This window comes from Diplotaxodon limnothrissa, linkage group LG23 (genome assembly GCF_057381915.1).
Source record: "Diplotaxodon limnothrissa isolate DT_005_m linkage group LG23, D_limnothrissa_male_GT1.1, whole genome shotgun sequence".
Lineage (NCBI taxonomy): Eukaryota > Metazoa > Chordata > Actinopteri > Cichliformes > Cichlidae > Diplotaxodon > Diplotaxodon limnothrissa.
In genome coordinates this window covers 2,159,634-2,183,692 of record NC_140617.1, presented here as the reverse complement: position 1 = coordinate 2,183,692, position 24,059 = coordinate 2,159,634, and the positions used below count along the sequence as shown (strand labels likewise).

Sequence of the window (24,059 nt, the reverse complement as noted above, 5' to 3'; positions counted from 1 at the left end):
ACTTCTGTTGTGTTTTGTACGTGTTTTGGAGTTTTTACGTGCTTTGTCTGTAGGGGCCACCATAAATAGACATTTATTTATTCACTCCACATAAAATGTAATAAATAAATCATATGATACAAAAACCAACTAGTCACAGTTCAACTTTTAACTATTTAAATTTTCAGCTTTTTCCTTTTAAACAAATTTCAAGTGAAACGACACAAAACACTGCAAACCACAACACAATTAAGTATAAATTATAATATGAAAACAAAAAGAAGATGAATATTCTCTGTCTGAATCCTTTATCATCTGCAACTGAAAATAGTTGTGGATGATTACTATACCTCTCTAATGTGACGTTGTTGTCCCTGGCTCTCTTTCTCTCTCTCTCCCTCCCGCTCTGTTCCTGTGCTACTGAGTGTAACTACCCCCCCCTCCCCCCTCATCCCAGAGCAAAGCACAAGGCTCGCGTGCGGAGTGAAGCGGAAAAAAGTGCGAGAGGGTGAGAGAAAGAAAAAAAAAAAGAAAAACATGGCTCGCCATAAGCAGCCGGCTCGCGTCGTTCACGTCAAAGATCCGGCTCTAAGAGCCATTTCGTTCCCGACTGACACATCACTACTTCAAAGTCCCCAAAGCGCCGCAAACTCAGTGCGCAGTGCGCTCAGTTTATCAGCAAAGTGCGCCGACTTGGTTCAACATTACTTGGCAACAGAGAAAGTGAGGCAGGTTGCACTGGTGCATTTGTGACAGCTTCACTTGAAATGCCTTCACCGCATCATACATGCCATATCCATGAACTGACAGGTTTCCTTGCTGAGCTCAAAAACTCGATTGAGAACTTTTATCCCAACTCAGCCAGCGGACCTCTGTATGATGAGGAATGTCGGCAAACTCTGAATCTATTTCCCACATAAAAGACTGAAACTGACGGTGATTTAAACCGTTAGCTCAGATAAAATTTGCGGTTTGGGTTATGGTGATAATTACATGCTCCTAACCCCTGATTTGTCTATCTCCTCTGCTGCCAACGCAATTAAACTTGCTTTCACAACAGCTTCACTTTGTGATTTTGCTCTGGTGACAAACGTCTGCTGAAATGTCAGATTCTTCTTTAGCTCTTCTCCTTTCTGTAGTTTCTGCATTTAGGTTTTTCAGCTTATCCTGATGTTTTGTCTTGCAGTGCCGTCTTAAATTAAATTCCTTAATTACAGCCACTTTAGCTCCACTAATAAGGCACACGGGTTTACCAGCATGTCTGTAAACATATATTCAGTCTCCCACTGGCACTGAAAGGCTCTGCTTTCAGAATCAACTTTTCTCTCCACCATTGTGAGCGGCTAGCTTCACAATAACAGAAGTTTGACTTGATTGAGCGGGAATGTTCCCAGTTAGCCTAGCGTTCGAAAAGGAGGCTGCAGCGCTGCATTATGGGATCTGTAGTTTGTGTGTTATTAGCACCTGGCCATCGCCGGGCCATGCATAACAATAACAAGTTTGACACATGTGCCCACATGTTGAAGATTTATTAGGCTGTGTTTTGAGTTTTGGTCGAAAAAGAATAATATATATATCACATATGCAGGACACCGTAAACTAGTTTTTTAATTAAGCAGCAAGGCAGAACAAAGTCAGGGCTGTGTCAAGACACGAGGACTAAACCCCAATTCAACCAGACCCAGAACTGATCCGGAATTAAAACAGGACTACAACAGTTCAAACATGTCTGTCTCACCTGCTCTTGTTCCCTCTCTGCTCCTCTCTCTCCCTCTTTGTGCTGACAATCAAGCCAAACACCAACATCATCAAATATACAGTTTACATACTCTTCAGGTAAAAACACAAACACTTTAATTGTAAAACATCAAATCAGACTAAAAATTTAGATATTTAGATAATGGAGGTCCACAGGTCTTTTCCTGGTGTCTTGGTTGATATCTCTTGATTTTCCCATGCCATGGCTTAAGCCCAGTAAGCCCCCCCACCTCAGCTCCACCAATGCTGGTGACAAAGCTTTCATTTATGGACCAAAAGCAATAATTAAGAGATGTGTTAGACGAGCCTGGACAAGAATTATTCATTCTGAGGCAAATGACAGCGTTGTGGAGGATGTAAGCGGGCTGAGCGCAACGAACAGTTTAAAGGTGACAAACCAGTTTTGTCTTTTGCTTCGGAACAAACAGAGGTTTCAATGTCAGTTAAAATTTATCCCAGGGTTAAAATCAAATTTGCGCTCATGCCTCGTGGAGCTGACGACACAGTGAAAATGTTTAACTTTTATAGACTGTAAAACACATTGTAGTTCCACTTATTTTCTAATTTTTCAGGTCTAATTTTAGTTAGTATGCATGGATGCAGAGGTTAAATATGTGCCATGAACTTCCACATTTTTCTCCCGCAGGTAAGAGGAAGGATGTGCTTAAGAGAGCCTGGAGTCTGTTTGGAAAGCAACTTCTTCTTCTGATCTTTTGTTTGTTTTTGTTTTGTTTCTACAAAAACTTGAGAACACAAATCTGGGATTTATATTCACAGTCTGGTGGAAAGAATACTTTGCAACACTTGCTTACTAAATGAGAGAATGTGACTCTTTCATATGGTTATTGAAAAACTGTGAAGCTGAGTGCATAAAAGTGTTTTTCATTGTTATTTTTATGCATTTACCAAACTAATACCTTACATACTGTGAAACATTGCTTTCACATTCACCATTAGGTGCATCTACACACTTCCGACACAGTCACATAAACATTAACTTCTTTTTGATGCTGCATTTTGTTTGATGGTGTTATGTTCTGGTCATCAGTGAAAGCTCTCAGAAAACCCCTGGCACCTTTGTGTCTGGGCTAACATTTATCTAAAGCTTCAAAGTTAGTACAAAGTTATGTTGTACCAAACAGCAAGCATCAAAGTGTATCATCTAATTGTAACCTACGGTCTTCTGTTTTTTGTGCACGCAAATAAATCACACGTGCAATTTTCTTCTTCTGTATTGTCTGTTTTATTATTTTCCTTTAGCGCATCACAGTCATATTTACTCTTACCAACAAGAAAAGGTTTTGCAAGTAACCATTAAAACTTTACTTACCCTACTCTTTAAATCTTTAGTAGGTTTTTTAAAAATCCAAAGAATTCACCTAAAATTCCTGTGAGTTTGGTTATCTTAATTAGAAGCCCTCACTCTGGGTTTGTGACTAAGCAAAACTTTGTGCAGCTTTGTGCTGAGCAGACATGATTCACTTTCCAGCGTCGGTTGTGGGTGTGTTCGGGGATTTCTACACATCCCTTCATAACTGAAAAGCTTATGAAAGGATCACAGATGTACACATAGTGTGGTACATTTGTTATTTTTTGCATATTTGTCGCAGTAAAAAAGTTTCAGATGAAAAACATTTTATGTTAGAACACCCAATGAATCCAAGGTCCACAACTGATGATGCGTCTTAAAAAATATTTAATACTTTAAATTAGAGATGGCACAATACCACTTTTTTATGTCCGATACCGATATCATAAATTTGGATATCTGCCGATACCGATCAGAATCCGATATAGTGTGTTTTAATCAATAAAACTGTTTTTTAAATATCTTGCTGCATTTTGTATAAGTTCATACTCAAGTTTAAATAAACAACAACACTAAAGCTATTCTGTCATACCTGTATGCAAAAAATACAACAAAATATTTCATAGTTCAGCAAAACTGATCAATCTTATAAACTTAAACCTACTCCATCCTTCCTATTCTGGTATTTTAAAGAGTAAGCAACCTAACCAATAGGGTTCTAAAACTCCCAGCAAAAAAAAAAAAAAATAGGGAACCACCCTCCACCTCATGATGCTTACTCGACGTAATAAACTTTAATTTGATGCAGTGTGAAAAAAATGCACAGAAATAAATTATTTTTCAAGAATAATTAAATAGATTCAATATCTTTTTTCAACAGAACTGCAGACTGCACAGATGGTATCTTCCCAAAGGAAAAAGTACTATAGCTTACTAGGGTATATTAGACTTAACAGTTACTATATACAGTAATGGACTTCTATACATTTTACATAAGATTAAAACTTTGGGTGTAAGATTCGGATAATTTTTTTATTAAAAGCTGGACATTTTAAATGAGAATAAGAAAGAAAAGTATGTCTTTGTGCCCCCTTTTCCCTGTTCATGCCCTATCGGCCCCCCTGGCTAAACTTTGCTAGATCCACCCCTGCACAGTTACCAGCCGTCAGCTACGTAGAAAAAGATCCTGGTGTAGAAAGTAATATTAAATAAATTCTAACAACAGCTTATCAAGCTTAAACGTGCTTCTGTTGTTCAGCCGCTGGTTTCCTCTTTTTGGCACGAAGTGAGCCAAAAACAAACAAGAGAGACGGACTGGCGACAGAAAAGCCGATCAGCTGATCATTGATCAGTTTTATGATTGAAGTAGCAGCAGGAGAGGGAGGGGGAGTTCAAGTTTTATCTCCTTAGTCAATCCGATTATTAAGTGATGACGTGACGAATCCTACTTCCGGGCCTAAAGTAGTCTGCATATGGCTTTTGTGTGATTCTGTTCTGATTGATTTAATATGTCGCTTGTCTCTTTGAGATTGTCATTGTTATTGTTGTAAATAAAGTTCATTTAAAAAAAATATGGCTTTTGTGTTGTTAACATGTTTAATGTTTTGTATTTTCTTCTATTTGATCTCCAAAAGCTCCTAAAACAGTCAGTGATCACTGTTGACCTCCCTCGGCTTTTATTACCACTAATCATTTATTTAAGCTCAGTTTTTAAAACCTTAGGATGTAGCTACAGCCCAGCCCATGCAGCAGTATATGAATGACTAACCTCGTATTGTGGATGGATTATCTCAGTTGTTCTCCTGGCTGAAGTTTGGTCCTTTTACAGCATCCTGCCATGTGATTACATTTGTTCCTGACCACCGAGAACACTCACGCTAACTTTTATCGAGTGGAAAAAAAGTTAGCGTGTTTATATTATGCTAACATAGCTGTGTCGCTAGCGGTCACGTAGCAAATCATTATATACCAGCTAGCCCAACTTCAGTAACCCTACAAACGTCACTGCTGTTTAGTTTTCTGTCTTCATTTATGCTGGAAGTGATAAGAAAGCTGTATGTTTTAATTTGTTTCCAAAACCCGCAGTCAGGACATGCTATATTGTATTTAGATAGAAGCTAGCGAGCTAACTCCCTGCTAACTTCTAACTCCGTTAAATGTCATAAATTCCGTTTTCATGGATGCCTGGATGTTAAACTCAATTGTTACACCTGGTAGAGCAGAACGCTGATCATTTTATTAAAGATGAAAGACTTTAGACAGTGTTTTAACTCTCAGTAATGCCACAGTGATCGTTTGATATATGGACCTGCAGCGGAGTTTAGGTCCAGACACGGCTAGTGACGTCAGACTGAACAATCGGATAGAATATTTTACTGAAGGTCTCGGGAATCATCATGGCGGCTTTTGGCAAATGTTAGGTGAGCCTTTTTGTTCTTTTTTTCCTTCGAGTTCGGCCATGGGTGCCATTTTTTCCCAGCCCACTTCCTATTATTAAATCACAGAGGTGTGGACTCGAGTCACATGACTTGGACTCGAGTCAGACTCGAGTCATTAATTTTATGACTTTAGACTTGACTTGAAAAAATGTTCTAAGACTTGTGACTTGACTTGGACTTTTACACCAATGACTTGGGACTTGAATTGGACTTGAACCGGTTTACTTGAAAAGACTTGATATTTTACCCCAAATATAAAATTTAACATGCATATTATATAGAGATTGAAAATGTGACGTCATTCACGGGTAGAACCGCAAAGGATTCTGGGAACTCGTGGCAAGCGGTACTAGCGCACGCAGGCTTTCAATTGAAATCAGTTACACAGCAATAAAAAGAAACACAAAAATGTCAAGAAGCTGTTGTATTATTAACTGCAATAGCCGGTCGCATGACAGCCACGGGAAGCCGACGGGTAAAGAGATCGGTTGTTATCGGATTACGTCGTTGAAGAGAAATTGTTCGAGCCATGTTTCCGAAGTAACAAAGACGCGACGGATGGCCTGGATTGCAGCCATTCAAAGACCAAATATAACGTCCTAGAACACTCCAGCTCACAGGTTAGTCTGCTCCAAGCATTTACACGAAGGTCAGTCTGCTGTTGTAGTTAATACGTCATTTTCATAACATAATTGGTGATATAGGTTACAAGCAAGTCTGGCGCTGAACAGAAATTGTCGCGCTATGCTCCTTTGTTTATTGTGCATAAATAGTGAATTGTCCTGACACAATATTGCGTTTTGCTTCTGTTATTATGGTACATTGACAAAAACATATACTTTTATTCACAGGATAAAACAGGTTTTTTGTATCACTAATTGCCCAGTACGATTACAGCATACAATATTATTGTCACTGCTACATTTCTGTGATGCTACCAGAAATTATTTCCACTGCTAATTAATTACCGTTGAGCTCAAAGGTCCTATTAATAAACGGTTAACGAATGTGTATTTATGACGACAATTTGTGAGACTGGTAAACTTATGATACTTACGATGGTCTTTCGTTCTACACTGTGCATTTCAAGGTCCTGCACCCATCCGTCGGTAAACTGTACCTGGGCTTGTTGCAGTGACCTGAAGTTACTAAACTTCACGAGTGTATGCACTCACTCCAAGATCCGTATGATTATAAATATGCATATAAATATGCTAAGATGAGATAGCTGACTTCATCTAACTAGCAAATGTTGTCCAGGCTACGTTGGTGATGCAGTTTTTTTTTAATATGTATGATATTTTTGTCATGCGATTTTAAAGCTGGTCCTACAACCGCATCCAAGAATGACATGCAGCTTATCTCAGAACTGTCGGTGAAAATTATTATTGGAGCTAGGTTTAATTGAGCTGCATTTTAAAGAGGTGCAATTTCACAATTTGTGTATATTTTCTAAGTTCACTATTTTGTATGTGTTGAGAAAAACACAGATTTAAAAATTACATGGTCTAATATTTACATTTAGCATAACTGCAACATTATTTTTTCATTTTTTTTTTTTTAAAGACTCGAAAGGACTTGAAATTCAAAGTTTCAGACTTGTGACTTGACTCGGACTTTTACACCAGTGACTTGAGACTCGACTCTGACTTGCCTGACATTACTTGAGACTTGACTTGAGACTTGAGGATAAAGACTTGAGACTTACTTGAGACTTGCAAAACAATGACTTGGTCCCACCTCTGTTAAATCATAACCTTTAACTGAAGGAAGTGAGACCCACAGTTCTATGTTGTTCTGGGGTGTTTTGTGGCCTGTCATTGCATTCTTGGCTCATGTTTGTTACTCCACTCCTGAGAATGTTCGTCACCATTCTAGGTTTTACCCATTTGTGGATAATGTACTGTGTGTGGCTAGTGAAATTGAACTCAGCTTCCAAAAACAAATGCAGTTAATTACAGTTAATACATCATTAAACAAAATAGTGCAATTACTTTTTTGGATAAGGCTCAGGAGAGTTGGATAGCTTTTTTGCCCTAATAAATGCATTTTGTAATCTAATCCGAAGAATTTGTGTGTGAAACGTGCAAAAAAAAAAAAAAAAAAAACTGCGACCAAGGAGGCAGCAAATACTTTTTCATGGCACTGGAGCTGCTGCCAGTGTTGAATCAGGAAACATGAACTATGGTTCCAGACCAGACTAGTGTTGGTGGAAAACGGAAGCTGAATGAGTTACGATGGCACATTTATAACCACAGTTATTGGTCAGCTGCACTTGGGTGTGATCAAGTTCATACTGAAACCAGAGGATATGTGTCATCTGCTTTTCCACTGCAAGGAGCCGCAGATCGAAACGTGCTTAAGAGCCAGGAGGAAACCAAAGAACCACGATACACATTTATTAGTTTGTGACAATGTACTGGGACATTTTCTGATACACCTCCTGTAGTCTTCATTACATGACATGTACAATGTCTGACAGCTCAGCAGCAGCATTTGAAGTCTGCCTATTACCACCTGTGCTCACATTTTAGCAACAGATATCAACCCTTCACTTATGTGTAACCTAAGGCCATGGAGCTCCACCCTAATGATGGACAATTTAGAACATAAAGAGTTACGTACATGACAGTACTGTGCAAAAACTAAGCCACCGACCTGCCCACCCACCAAATTTCGCAAAACACAAAGGTCCTTGAAAAGCATTCACAGATCACAGAGATCTGTATGCAAGGGGAGCTTAAATATCAACCATTTTCTGCAGGATTTACATTTACAGACTCACTCACATGCTAACGTTAGCTGGGGAAGGACACTATCAAAGAAAATGTTGTACTACTTTGTGCTTTTATTGTAAACCTGGTGACTTGGGCAATGGACATTTTATAATGCGGCAAAGAAATCCTGTTCAGAGGACTCAACTCGATGCCAAGAAAATGAGAATACAAATGCATAGAAACCGAACATTTTTAAACTGAAACCAAACATAACTGCATACTCCATCATTATGACCACATCACACTCTTTCACCGCCTGTTTCGGAGGACAGGAAATTGATTTTCCAAGCACATTAAAAAAGCCCAACCTTGTCTACGTTTTAATTTTGTCTTCAGCACAAAGAACAGGGACACAATCCTTGGAATTAATTCAGTAGTTTGGTTAATTTCTATAATAAATTAAGTACTCTGCTCCCACTCCACAGAGACAGTGGCTTTCATTACAAATAACTGCAGTGGTAAAGAGGATGCACATAAAGCAAATCAGATACTTTACATTCACATAATTACAACTGCATGTGGTCCTCCTGTCTCTGGTCTGATTAGGAAGTGCAAATGTCTCGTGTGTATTTATGGTTTGTTAACTGGTCTACTTGTGCTTTGGCCAATAATGTGACATCTCACTGAATAAGAAGTCAAGACCTTAACAACAAAACTCTACCACAGCCCATTACATCAGCACACACTGCACTTCCTTTAGTCATGTCTGTGTTGGTGGTAAACACTGGTTAACAGAGCCCTTATGCTGCCTGACAAAACAAACAGATTTCACAAAGTCACCGGACAGTGAATCCACCGAGCTACTGATCTCATTTTTCTCAGGAAACGTCTGTACAGAGACGACTCAAGGCCCGTCTGAGAACAGGCCTCTGGTACATGTGCAGAATAAATCGTAAGTTAGCAGTCCAAAGTCTGATGTCCATCTCTGGCAGTCTTAAAATCACATATCTGTTTCTGCAACAGTTCTTCTGCAGCAGTTTTGACAGAGAGGCATATGGCAGCATTTCTGAAGGATTCGGAAGTCCTCTCTCCTCCGTCCTGCAGCGTGGCGTTACAGTAATCAGGTGAGAGCAGTCCTGCAGTCTCTCTCAGGCTCATTCCAATCACCGCGCCCAAAGTTAAGGAGGAAGGTGCGTGTATCGCAAATTTAAAACCAGACCTTGATAAAGTTTCTGAACCGTAACGATGAATCCACCATCCATTGCCTTCGATGTCCCGTTACAACGCCCCTGTGCATTCCACCGCCCTCTGTCGTCTTTCCTCAGTCCTGCTTGTCCATACCACAAAAAACCCTTCATTCTTCCAGTCCTTTCCCAGATGTAATCCTGTCCAGCAGGCCAACTGAGGAAATTGTGCACACACAAATAGACAAACACTTACGTACACCCACACAGAATTCATTGTACATCTTTAACATAATCACTGCTTTTATAATCGCCATCTTACTAATCCAGGATACAGCAAAGATGGAAGTGTTTTGTGTATTTTCATTTTTATGCATAATTCATGTCCGTGTTTGTGTGAGCGTATACATGTGTTTGTGCGTGTCCGGTTTAGTCCAAAGGGGTTTCGTGTCAGTTGGTCTCGTAGGAGGAAAGCAGTGCAGCATCCACAGGCTCCATGCACGAGGGGCAAGTGAAGGATCTCATCAGCCAGTCATCGATACAGTCCATGTGGTAGATGTGCATGCAGGGCAGGAACCGGATCGGGTCTCCGTAGACAAAGTCCATCATACAGATGACACACCTGCAATGGTGAACAACATTTGTCTTATTAAAAACACACTAGTCATTGGTTGAACAGCACAACTACACAGGAAACAACAAAACAAGTAAAAAACAAAAAATACACAGACAGACCTTCAACTATGATAAATGATTACTTCTCAATTTAAAGGCACATCCCTGGAATTTGGAATAAAATAAAATGCAGAATAAATAATATGACATTTTTGAGATAAAAAAATAATTATTTAATTCAAAACATTTGATCTAAAAGATTCATCTCTCAGTCAGAACATGCTATATCAGGTGGAAGCTAGCGAGCTAACTTCCTGCTAACTTCTAACTCAGTTAAATTTAATAAATGCTGTTTTCATGGATGCCTGGATGTTAAACTTCATTGTTACACCTGGTAAAGCAGCAAAGCTGATCATTTTATTAAAGATGAAAGACTTTAGACAGTTTAAACTCTCAGTGATGCTGCAGTGTTCGTTTGACTTTGGGACCTGAAGTTGACAGAGCTCCAGATCCAGGTGACCGCAAGTCAAAATGTCAACCTGTCTATGTCCCGCAGCAGCCTGGATTCAGTTTGAATATTGCTATGAACTGATAATGATCGGTTTATGCCTTTTATTCACTGTAACATATAATTTTTGGGTGACGGCACAAAGACAGAGGAGGACAGAGAGCAAAAGGAAACAGGTAAGAGTGGACATGTGATCAAATTCACCAAAAATGATAAAGCTGCAGCTTCTGTTTCACTCACATTCACTGATTCATTCATTCATTTGAGATAACTAAGCAGTGTGCTGTACTGTTGTCGATGCTCTTATAATAATTATTATAAGATTATATCTTTGTCATTTTCTAGTTTCTAGTCAAGTGAGGAGGATGGAGAGAGAGGATCTACTGCAGTGTCTGTTCTTAGACACTACAATAGGTCATCCAACTGCCGTATTTTTCAGACTAAGGCACACTTAAAATCCTTTAATTTCCTCAAAAATTGACAGTGCGCCTTATGGTCCAAAAAATACGGTAATTATGTTGCTTTTGAAGGTAAAACTAATGTTTATCCAACTGAATTGAGGTTTGCAAATGTCAAAAGGGCTGATTACAGTCGCAAACAGCACATTGCATTAATATTAATTACAAGGCACTGCTGAGATTATGATTGGCAGCTGAGCCCCCCTAAAAGTTTGAAACTGGAACTGCCCCTGATAATAATTACAGGACAGTCTGGGCAATGAGAGCGCGTTCTGTCATTTTACACGTATTCTTACAATTTAAATGCTCACGCTGACAGGCTTTAGTTTACTATAGCAGCATTTCTTTATCACGTAGATTAACTAAGGCGACCACATGCCACACAGCTGGAGTGCAGCGGCCAGATTTGAGTACAACCGACAACCACTCGCTGCATGACTTCCCCTCGCTCTCTCCCAGCGTTGCTGTAATTTGACTGCTGCACTAACCAATGACAGAAAAAACTCCTTTGCACAGACAGAAAGGAGAGTTTTACTTATCCAACCCACCTAAAATCAAAGTGGGCGGCTCCCCCCAAAAATATCAAGGTTTGTGCTGTACTGTAACTACACATCTCTGTATCAAAGCAATGTTTTCATGCTAATAACAAGAATTTATTATATTCTGAATTTTACTGGAATGTGCCAACATGAAGCTGTGTGGAAAACCAAGCAGTAACTCAGTGAATAAACTCCTGTTTGAAACGTATGTAACTCTTGAATTCTGCAGTGAAGCAGTATTTGTGTTTGCCCACTCAGAGCTTCTACTCACTCTCTGATCTTCTTCTCAGATCCATCCCTTCCCGGGTCATACACGCCCTTTGGGAGGTGCTGGATAAGCCCGATGCGTTGAGCGATTCGGATCTGCTCCTCTTCGGTCAGCTGAGTGACCAGTCGGGTTTGGCTGGGCGTCGGATGGTAGACAGGCACATGGATTTGCTCCTGCAGGAAGAAAAGAGACAACATAAAGAGGCTTAACACTGTTGAGTAAGTCTACTTTACAAAATCTGTAACATGAAAGCTGTGGCAGGGGAAGAATTGATGAGAAACACTAAGTACAAACGTCTGAAAAATACACCTCAAAGTTGGCCTTTAAAAAAAAAAAAAAAAAAAAAGTATTGTTTGAGAGGATATCGTCACCGAATCTCTCAGCAGGCTATATCTGTGCTGGATTTACTTTAACAAAGGAAGATTTGGGCCTTCTCACTTTCAAAAAGGAAAGAAGAAAAACTCCTGATTATGGCACAAACTTATTATGTGAGCCGGGACATAAAAATAAACTCTGCCAGTACAACACTGATGAGGCTTATCACATAAAATCCCTCAGCTTAACAAGCAGACGGGTTCATTCACTTTAGTCCTCTACAAAATCAAAGTACTCGAGTGCAACAATCTCACAATCCAACAAACTCTCCTAATATATAACTGTCAGTGTCGAGAAGCCGGCCCAAAATAAGACTCACATCCTCACAATATCCATCGTCAGTATCTAAAGCAGTCTATTAGGCCTGGATGTCTGGACATGCTGTAAGCTAATGATTTCAGGCAGTAGATGGTAGTGTTTCCCCACACCCATAAGCCACTGCAGCCGATACCAACATGCGATGGGAAATCTTACTGTTGTTCTAGTTCACGTCATTAAAAGTAACTTTATTTATTTAACAGTATTTCTAACTGATGCACATTTTCCTAACAAATAAGGATCCCAGCAGGAAACAAATCCATTTGGGTTTTGAGCATTAACTGTTTTTTTTAAATGCCAATTTAAAGCAGCTCATATTTCTAGCTCAATAATTTTCTGACTCAAACATCAAAGCAGCCTCAGTCGAGAGAAGTGTGAAATGAAAAGTCTGTCATTATGTCTGGGATGGGTTTCTTTTCTTGTCTTTGGTTTTTTTAAACACTGGCCTGGAAAACCACATAAGTGAAAGATTAATGTGTCATCAAAGTAACAGCGAGTCAAAGTGAACGGGTTTCAGTATTAAAGAGTCAAAGCAAACATGAGAGGCACAATATCGTCACACCAAAGCATGCACTGTATTCTGACTGTCCTTACAGTGTAATATAATGTTATTTTCTGACAGTGATGTTACTTCATTTCCTGTTCCAGCGTCAGTCACATCAAACTACGAGCTGCACACAATCACGTTTGTGTAGATTGAGAAACCCTCAGCATATCTGAATACCTCCACAAACAGACACAACCACAGTACCATAAATTCACCATTAGAAGCTCGGAGCAGACCCGAGTTAGCCATCTGAATGTGCCGGGTTCAGAGTGACAACACTCCTGAACTCTGAGGTATCTGAAACGCAGCATAACCGTGCAGCCTTCTTACTCATCTCTGAGTTTATCCTGACAACACAATATTTCAGAAAATATTTATATAAAGACTTTCAAGCTTTAAACCAAACCAACCAGCCACAAAGCAAATCACGGCCAGAACAAAATGTGTTCAGGATCAAAAACTAAAACAAAACAAAAAACCTTTGAAAATCCTTTTTATTGCTGCAGTGTTGTTAAAACTGAACAGAAAGAGATTTTGTAGTTCATGTTGTGTGTGTATGTAAATGATAGCTTAGTTATCAGTACTGTACAGTTGTTCCTGACCTCAATCACCGCTCTACCAGTTTCTGACATTTGCATGGTAACAGCGATCTCCACCAATCAGGAATATCGCTGTTTAAATTCAGGATTGTGGGTAGTGTAGTGTCTTTCTGTCACAATGTGAATCAAACAAACCACGATTGGTATCATACAAAGCTGTGGTTTCTACAGGTTTCACAGTTTTGTCCTTCATGCTTCATGACTTTCTTAATGACATTGCCCACTGTGCTGTCTATTTCTTTTCATATGTAGTCCACCCAATTAAAATCACAGCTGGAAAGTGGACGACAACATATTCGATTAAACAGATGATGCCTGGAAAAGGCCTCTGTAAGAAGTCAAAGAAGCGTCAAAGGTATTGTAACTGTACCTTCAGGGGCGAGATTGCTTTTTTGTTTTGTGTTTAAGCATGAGAGGTGACACACAGACACACACAAGCAGTCTACTTTTTAATTTGTTTGAAATGCTATCTTTTAAAGCTCAAGAGTTTTAATGGGACAGATGGAGATGCTAGCTAGCCTCTCAGTCTCTCAGCAACATTTAACCCATGAGTCAGCATAATTTTAGCAGTCGAGGCTGTCTGTTCCTCCTCTGACAGCCATTTTTTTAGCCAACTCTAAAAGCCAGGCAGCGATAATAAAAGCTGCAGACGGGGCCTCTTGGGGAGGGGGGGGAGCAGCAGCTGCACTGTGTGTGTTTAGGGTCCTCAACTGTGCAATGGTCAGCAGTGTAATTGTTGTCATATGTCAGCTGGGCTGACAACTGTTTATTAAGTGACCTCAGTGGTACCAAAAGGGTGAAAGGGGAACTAATGAGGGGGGTGGACCTTGGTTCTCTCTGCCAAGCATGCTGTAGGTTGCTGAGCCAAGCACACAGCAGCTACAGCAGCGACTGTCAGCCTGCCAGGCTCAGGCTGCTAATGGTGAGCGGGAATCAAGGTGATGGTAGCAAGTAGGGGAAGCAGATGCACACAATAAGTGGAAGGTTTCCAAAAGAAATCAGCTGGGGGGTGACTATCTGCATCCTGCATCAAGCTGTAAGGGAAGCAACACCTGAAACATGAAGCGTTCGCAGTCTCTGAAATCTTAGCTCTTCTTCTGAGCCCTGCAAAGTAACAAAATCTCTGAACGAGACCTGCAGACACTTGCACACAACGCAGGGCAGCATGCACACCGTCAGCAAGAACAATAACGGGGGCCGAATGATGCGCGTTAGCATCACAGGATGTGTTTTGTGGTGCGATAACAGGACAAGACTCAAAGTGTGCCAACACCGGTAAATGATCTCATCAAAGCAGGAAGTTGATCCACCGATGCTGGCCAATGATATTATAACTAATATTAAACACATCCCCAAAAAAGAAAAAGAAAAACCTGGATGTTAATTCTTATAAATGATGTCCCCATTAGTGTAAAAAAGGGATGAAAAAGCAGTTTTTCTGCAAAAATTGCCCCAGTCAGCTTGACACGTCTGGTTTCTAAAGACAAGCACGTTCAAGGCAAAAATACTCAGCTTGAGGCTTTAATAGGTGATGTCATGTTGGCGACACCCAACTTTAAACACATAGTTTGTACCACAATTTAAAGTCCTGCATGAACATTAGTTATGCCTCTGTAATATACTAATCAAACCCCCCCCCGAGCCATCTGATCATCATTACTTGTAGCTCGGCTCTCAGTTTTCAGTCCGAGGAAAATGAGAACTAAACTTTTGGATGAAGTTGTGAAGAGAACAAAAGAATTTACTTGTAGCTGAGTCAGGGCTCTGTGATAAGCTCTGTGTTGGAGGCAAAGCCCACGTCTATGTCACTGACCTGCAGTACAATAACACGCTTGTCAGCGCGGTTTTCTCCACGCCCCCAATGTTTCTGTAACCATATTAGGACAAAATGTAGGTAATCAGACGCTCCTCCAGTGGGGTTTATTGCCGCCTTCCTTACAAGGCTAAAGATCAACATCATGTAAGAATGAAGTAATGTAACCCTTACCTTTGATTAAGACCGAGGACCTAAAGTTCAGCTCATTACCATTATCTGGACACAATGAAGAAGTTACACAGTTTTTCCCGTTTTCCTCGACTGCGACACATGCACACTTTTCTTAGCATGTTTGTGAATGTAGTCTGGGACATTACAATATACTTTCAAAAATAAATATACAATATTCTATTACATGCACCGAAATCATTCAGAAAAATACTTTTCAGTTTTCATTTCTTATTTTTTCTCGGCTCCATCACATTTGAAGGCCAATTAGAAAGTGCCACCAAAGCAACCTGGCTGAGCACACTGTGTTTAAAGCAAACTGCTGGCGAGCCCTCTCATCCCAACAGTAATGCAGCTGGTTGATAGACTGTGCTCCTCTTGTGTATCTACTACAGTGAGAGAGCATATTAAAACCTCATCAGGAGAAACTTTATGACTGGTTCTTATGTGACATGTTTCCGATCCTCTTTGACCCTCCTGTGCTGGCAGACTGAAGACAGAAATATCACCTGTATTAGATTTGCAGACAGATGGGTGACAAATTAAAACCTGAGATCGTTGACATCATTTTATACAAAAAACACTAAAATTGATCATAACTCCAACAACAAAGAGGGAAAATTTCAAAGTCTGCAAAGTGTCTCAGCCAATAAGATTTAGCTATGAAACAAGCTGAAAGTAGAATATAGGCCAGACTAAATGTGATCAATAAAAACACTTGTCACTGCTTCTATCAGGATACTCTGGTGTTACAGCCGAGAGTGAACACACATATGCACGCACCCCCCCCTCTAAAACACACAGGGGTGCCTTATCTCCTGTGGTCCAGACCGAGATGAGTCAGCTCCTGTCTCGCCAGCTGCTGTCCAAATCACCACAGTCGACACACACACACACACCGTCTGCTATACGCCCGTCTGCACAAAAATACGCAGGCATAAGCTTACAGCTACAGCCCAATGCTAAGAACACACACTGAACTGCACCTCCCTCTCCTTTGTTTCACAGTTTATAAAAACAACTGACGCAAACACACAATGACTCGTTTTGTTTTGACAAGAATTTTAATGGTATGCTAGGCTAAGTGGCCGGCTCACAGGACTCATGTCCCCTACTTGGCTTTCTAAATCCATCCATCGCCCATCTATAGCCAGTGACAGCACAGACTGCAAATTCTTACATTTGGCCTTTAAAATAATATTATACTAGGAGTATTTCCTTATCCTAAACAATCTGAAATGAGGCAAATATAAGGAAATTTAATGGGTGTGGGACAATTTATACTTTAATGTATCCTTTTCCAATACTGCTCCAAACAATTTGACTCAGTAGCGTCACTACTTCATAACTATTTCTGGTGGTAGTTGAAAGAATGAGGGAAGTATACAGGAGTTGCAGAGATTAAGAAACTCACAGCAGAAGGAGGAGGGCAAGCAAATGCATCCACCCATTTTCTGCTACTCATCCAGAGTCAGGTCACAGGGGCAGCAGCCTAGACAAAGAAACCCAGACCTCCCTCTCTCAACCACCTCCTACAGCTCATCCGGGGGAGCACAGGGACGTTCTTAAGACACCCAAGAGACACAATTTCTGTAGCATGTCCTGGGTTCAACCTGGGGCCTCCTCCCAGAAGGAAATGCCTGGAACACCTCACCCAGGAGGCATCCTAGCCAGATGCCAGAAAGACCTCAACTGGCTCTACTCCAAGCGCTTCACAAATGACTGAACTCGTCACCTTAATTCTAAGGAAGAGGGCAGGCTCTTCCTAGAAAGCTCATTTTCACCGTTTGTATCCTCAACCTCGTTCTTCCAATCACTACCTTGCTTGTGACCATAGGTGAGGATATGGATGTAGCTCATCTGCTTTGCTTTTATGTCCAGCTCTCTTCATCACAATGGACTGATACCACATCCACATCGCTGCATATGCAACCCCAATCCGTCAATCCCCCATTCCAGTCACTCGAGAACAAGACCCGAAAATACTTAAACTCCTCCACTTAGGGGACTGACTTGTCCCTGACCCAAAGTGGAGACTCCAGTCTTTTCTATCTGAGAACCATGGACTTTGAGGTGTTAACTCTCATTCCAGCCACACATGGCGAGATCCTGATACACCAAAGTGTAAGCCTTCCATCACTTAGCGCTGTTCATAAATATTTTCAGTTGGATGTAATGCAGGATAAAAGTTTTTTATTTTTCACCTGTGGCCTGAGTGTCTGTGGAGAAGCAGGGACTGGTGAGATTTGGCCTGTATGTCGTATTCTGCACCCTTCTTGCAGCTGTAAATAAACGCTGATTAGTGCATCCAATAGCACTCTTCCTCTCACCTCTCAATCATGGCCCATGTCTGCCCCTCCATGAGCTTGGCTCATCCATCAGCCTCTTCATGTTAAATTTAAATTGTTCCTCCCCGCTATTGCCAAATGTTTGCTAACAAGGATCACCGGATCCCTGGATTTCTAACTATAATTTTATACACAAACACTAAATGACTGAGCATGTTTTGGATCAAAACTTACAAACAAAATCTAACTGAGTCACCTGACAAAGGTCAAGTACAAGTGACAATGTTTTTGGAATGTAATTTAAAGGAAATGTGTAACGTCCCACCAAGAGAGCTCGAGGCACTTGTGAAATTGCTAAAATAGAGTGAATTTGTTCTTGTGACATGTGGTGGGTCAACATCTTACTAAATAGTATTTGGGGTTTTGTTTGTTTGTTTTTATGTTGTTGTTTTGTTTTTTTTGTTTTTTTTATCGGGGGTCCATCTGTATGTGTAATGTAACAATTATAAAAATTAATCCCACCATTCCTCTTTACAAGGATTTTGCAAAAATTAGCCACAACATTATACCTGAGAGGTAACTTGAGAAAGAGAGGAGTCGGAATAAAAACTAACAAAAAAACCAAAATTCCCTGAAAAAGGATTATAATAGTATCTTATCCATTTCATGGTTCTCTATAGCATCTATGTGAAGTGTCCACATATGGAGTTATGAATGTCAGATCTGTGCACTGTCTTCATAAGCCATGAAGTTATTCAACAGCCCCAAATGCAGGCTGCCAACATACAGTCGACAGAGCCAGTTCTGGACTTTGGATCATGAATGCTCTGTATACAGACAGCAGTGATTTCCAATCAGTTTAACATGCAGACAACCTCACGAGGTTGTTTAGAATCGATGGGGAAACATCTGAAGACAGGTATGCACTTATAAAATGTTGCATTTGTTACAGATGTACTTGGGCACTATTTACAGTTTCCAGGTTGGCTAAACCTCAGGCTAGGTATAACTTAAGCTACAGACAGAAACGAAGTGTTAACGAATCTTAAATTGGAGACAAATCCATTAATCATTTCCTGTTTTTCAATTTAAGGGCTTCAGTGGGCATCCTAACCAAAGTGTGCTGATTAGACTGTTATGTCTCGAGTATGGCCCACATATGAAAATGACAGAAGGCAACACAATTCAACATTTAATTACATTAGAGCCATCAACAACAGTTCCAGTGTGACAGATTGCTTTTCATCGATTAAATAAATCCTTGTCAATGCTTATTTGACAACTACACAAAAGCTTCCCTTTCTGATTCATTTTGTAGCATAAGCACAGCTATAGCTCATATTGTCCTTGATTTGGATTTCACTGTTGCCACTGCCAGCATCAAGTTTTGCACCATGACTTGCAAATCTCACCCTCTGTATGGAGGACAGACCTCCAGGCAGTATCCAGAGTACACATTTGCACTCAGCAGCATGTGAAAGCTTTCACAAATGCAACAAATTAAATTTTAAATGGAGCATTTGGGAGAATTTAATACCCGTTCCACCACAAATTCCCAAAGCGTGTTGATGCCGAACAAAAAACGTGTGGTGAAGGTGCCGATTACTGTGGTCACCAAGGAGAAGCTGGCTGTTCTGAAAGAGTTCTTTATAAGGAGGCTTTAACTAGTTAGTTAACCCTCTTGAGAAACTCTGCCAGTATAAACACACTGCACGCAGACTTGCTGAACAACACTGAAAGCTTAGTGAGAGCTCTTCCAGAGGGCCCCCCTAGCAAAGATTGTGTGGTTTATTACAACATTCATCATCTATGATAACACAGCTGACTGTGCTGACCTAATTACACACTGGTGTATGCTGGACAGAGCTCACACAAGGACATGAACTGGGGAAAAATACTCAACCTGTCCAAATATAATATTGACCGACTCGGACACAGTGTCTAAGAAACGACAAAGCTTATAAATGAGAGGTTGAATGTGTTTGGGCCAAGTTTCCATGTCCCAATTCTGGTTGTCTGATAGGAAGCTACTTTCCATAGCGGGAAACAGATGCTCTTCATGCAACTCCAAAAGGGAACAGGGTCTTCTCCCAGAAACAAACCAGGGATCTTTAGCTTGTTAGACAAATGTGCTAACCATTAATTTTGGGCAAAAGTAATGGTAATAGCTCCTTTGTTATTTTGTATATTCCCCTCTTTTCTTTTTAACATCTAATGTACAAAATTCATTGTAGTTCTACCAATTAATATGAAGATCTATAAAAAACAAAATTTACCTAAAGATTTCCTGATGAAGCTCAATTAGATTTTCAAATAATGCACCAATAATCAGTGTTCGTGTTTGTATATTCACATTAATTTCAAAAACATTACTTTTCAAGATCCAGCTAGAAAGCCCTTGATGTTAATTTTTCTTTTTAAATGTTAGGACAACTTGGCAAAGTCTCTCCTTTAGGTTTTCACCCCTAGTGTGATGAAAATAAAACATGCTTGCCTGAATATAACATTACATTATGTAACATCCTACAACACAAGCTCTCCTTCTGTACCGACCTGATGTCACCTTTAGTTTCCCATGCTTTAGAAAAATCCTTATCTTAAATCTACAGATAAGGCACAGCTTAACCTAGTAACAGCAAACTGTCTGACAAGGCTTACATAACACATACCAGCTGTCTCTTAACATTGAACTTGCTGGTCTGTATTATAGAGAAATTACAAAGGAAAGATAAGTAACACTGTGCATCATATTTACAGTTACAGCATAGCCTGGTCTGTTTGTGGATGATCTAATTCAGGAAATAAGGTCATCATACAAAGTTGTTGCCCTGAAGGAGATTAGTCAAAAGAAGCAGTAAAGTTATGAAAGTCACCAAGTCATAATTCTCCTACACATGGAGAACTGGGCTCTGTTTCAAGTTCACTGTTAATGTGTACCACAGGCCATGACAGATTTATGTGCTGACTTACATGAGCCTAAATGATTTGGTTCAGAGTTTCTGAATGAGCAAGCCGTGCTGCTGTTGTATCAGTGAAGCCTGAATCAAGATATGACTTCAGGGAATTGACGGACAGAGGCAGGACCATCGGACAGAACAAAGCGGATTAGTGTCAATGCTATGAAGGGACAGGGTCACTGAGTCGTTCTGCCGCCCAAGGGTGATGTTGGATCTGTAAACAGCTGATCTTGCCTTCAGCTGCATAAAGGCAGACGTTTTTGGGCCGAGCCCGTCGCACATTATCAGACATTGTCCACGCTTCAGGTATTTCATGAATTTTGCTCATAGCAAAACATATCTACGAGCTCATTTTCCCTGAAACTGTTGGTGAAAGTTACCTGATAGGGGGGCGGTGGCTCCTGATCGGGATCAGCACCATCTCCGTAGCTGGCCCGGTCCGACTGAGATTCATGTAGCAAAGAAATGTCATCCGATGTGGGAGATTTCAGACAGTTTCCCATCTCCTCCCTCTTCAATCAAACTCTCCCCTCTGTCGTCTTCGCTTTACTAATTTCAAGGGTCACTTTCACAGACAATGGGAGAGGAGAAAAAGGCGTCGATGGGGCGTTTTTTCCATACACAGCTGATGATTCTCCTTCCCAGACGACAGGAGGGCTGCCCAGTTTAACAACAACAAAACATCGCTCGGCTAGCTGCTAGCCACACAAAGAGCTAGCCTGCTAACACCAGCTAGCATTCGAAAGGGAACATCTAATCGCTTAGCTAAAAATAAATAAATTCGGAGCTGAAACAGCGAGCTAGAATTGTGTTTATTGACGCATCGAAGGGAAGGAAAATTCAATACCCCTCAACGCAAATCACAACGCTAACAGCAATTTTCCTGACGCGGACCTCTATGTCTGAAGGGGACTTTCCAGTTTGCAGACAGCAGCCGAACAACGAAAGCTGGTGATGTAGCAACACAAAGCACCGCCCCGCTGAAAAAGAACCAATGAGCTGTTACCTTCTTTGAGTAGGCTCTTTTAAGCAGCCAATCAGATTCGTGATCAAATTGCCCTTCGCTAAAAACATAAACACAGCCTTTGTGATAGCTTTGTAAGTGTATTTGTGTTATTCCTCTTGCTGACCACAAAGTAGTACTTGATCACCCACTTTTTAGTTTTTCTTGCGGCTGGATATTTAAATATTTAGAATAATTTTTTTTTTAATTCTCTTTGTGTGTTTTCGATAGATTATGACGTGTTATAATAGTCCTTGTTTTCGTATCCCTGACTGCCAGAGTCTCACACTTCAACAAAATAAGATGACTTTATCTAACAGATTAGATTATATAAGGACAACAGATGTACAGTCAAGTTCTTTGTTCTGTACCTAACACCACTTCACTCTGTAAACTCTGTTTTGTTATGCTTAAATGGCTAAAAGGAAAAACCAGACAACACAAAATTGGATTTGTAGTTGCTTTTCATCATGTTAAATTACAACGGAAACATTCAGTATGTACAGGAATGTCATTCCGTAATTTTGGTAGCCATGCCCAGTAAAATATGCAGATAATGCCACTACATTAGTTAGAATTTGACTGCAGTTGCAAACCCAAAGAGCAAAAAATGAAAATAATGTTATTTGAAAGTATAACATGAGTGGTTTTGGGAAATTTCTGGAGAGCAGCTGCTGTTAGAACAATAAGAATGCATTTCCTTCACCATTAGAAAAAAAGAACTTCAAGCCATCTTAAATCCTAAATCGAACTCTAATCATGAATAAAACAACAGTGCTCTACTGCTCTAATTCCAACACTTGAGACAACATGTGAGTTCAGGTTTATTACTCACTATTGCAAGTACGCAACCTTTCCAATAACCTAACCACCAACCATGTTAGAGGTGACCCCTATTTATCCATAACCAGATTACTATATACAGGAAGTGATTACAACATCCAAGTGCTTCAATAGATGTTTCTGGGCAAGCATGTAATATACAAGAGCAGCAGAAGATGATCCTGAAGCAGGAAGACTGTGGTGGTTGCGATGCTTCTGAGCTCCTTCACCTACTAAAGATGCAGCAGGCGGACAAGCACGCAGCACTTTGCCGCTCGCCGTGAAAGGCCCATTTGTTCGAGCTCAAGTACTGCTGGAGGCCGTCCCACACACCAGGAGGGGAAAAGAAGGGAGTCTGCCTTTCTAAAAGACACATTCATCTGTCCTCTTAAAACGGGACAATTTGTGTAAAAGGTGCCATTTACAGTATATAAATGTCTTAGAGGAAGTCTTAGAGGCATTCTTTTTCTTTTACTCTGGAGAGGTTGCATATCTGGCTGACTTCCAAAGCTCTGTGCAAAAAGCCATAAAATGCAACTATAAATAAAACAAGATTTTAGATTTGATCATCTCTTCAAAGGGAAACTCGGAGAGAGCTATCTCACAAAATACATGTGTGTCTACCACTGATGTAATATGTTTCAGAAAAAGGGGAAAAAGGAAAATGCGCAATAAAACACTCTCTCTCTGACAAACAGAATAAACCAAAGTTTAGTGTAAAAATTTAAACAACATATCATTTTTGATTATATTGCTGATCAGTAACCAATTACAAGGAATCTCCTAGTTCTCAGGGACTTAACAAAACATCACTGTGTGTCATTTTTATTTTTAAATAATCGCTCATTTATATTCTACACAAAAAATGGGAAACTCTGCAGCAGCCAGATCAAATGACTTGGAGAAGCTAGTGTCAGTCATTTCTGTAAAGGTTGTTTGGTACTCTGGCTCCATCAAATCGCAGACTCAGTACCCTGCACTGGGAATGTTCTACCCTCGGGGTATTAGCAGAGGCAACTTAGAATATACACCAAATAAATCTGATTGTGTTTTGTACTCCAGTGCACCACTTACAGGTGGCCACAGTGCTAGACAGACGACCCCGCTAGAAGCAATGTTTCATAAATATAGGCACATTTCATAATTAGTCTCCATTTTAAATCAGAAGGAAGTAAAGTTCATGAGGATATATCTCTGGAAGAGGGCAAATCCACCGAAGCCAGTCAGAGCTGCAGTTGCTTGGCACACATGAGGAAAAGCCTCTTCCCCTAGCCTCTTGATGAAAACTAACAAATTATTCCCTAATAATCAGGTCTGTCCTGGTCTGTGTGTTGGCATGATGAGACTGTAGGAGACAAATGCTGTCTTTCCTTAGTGTGCCGTCCTCTGTTTG

At 40.3% G+C, this 24,059-nt stretch overlaps 1 protein-coding gene across 1 annotated transcript; it reads right to left on the bottom strand.

The window, feature by feature from the left end:
* Window positions 1-7,885: 7,885 nt before the first annotated feature.
* rnf11b (ring finger protein 11b) lies at window positions 7,886-21,762 on the bottom strand. Its single transcript, XM_085348050.1, has 3 exons — window positions 21,222-21,762; window positions 11,777-11,946; window positions 7,886-10,007 (listed from the first exon to the last, which is right to left on the bottom strand). The coding sequence occupies exons 1-3, from the start codon at window positions 21,342-21,344 to the stop codon at window positions 9,836-9,838; spliced, it is 465 nt and encodes a 154-aa protein (XP_085204176.1). The 5' UTR covers window positions 21,345-21,762; the 3' UTR covers window positions 7,886-9,835.
* Window positions 21,763-24,059: the final 2,297 nt, after the last annotated feature.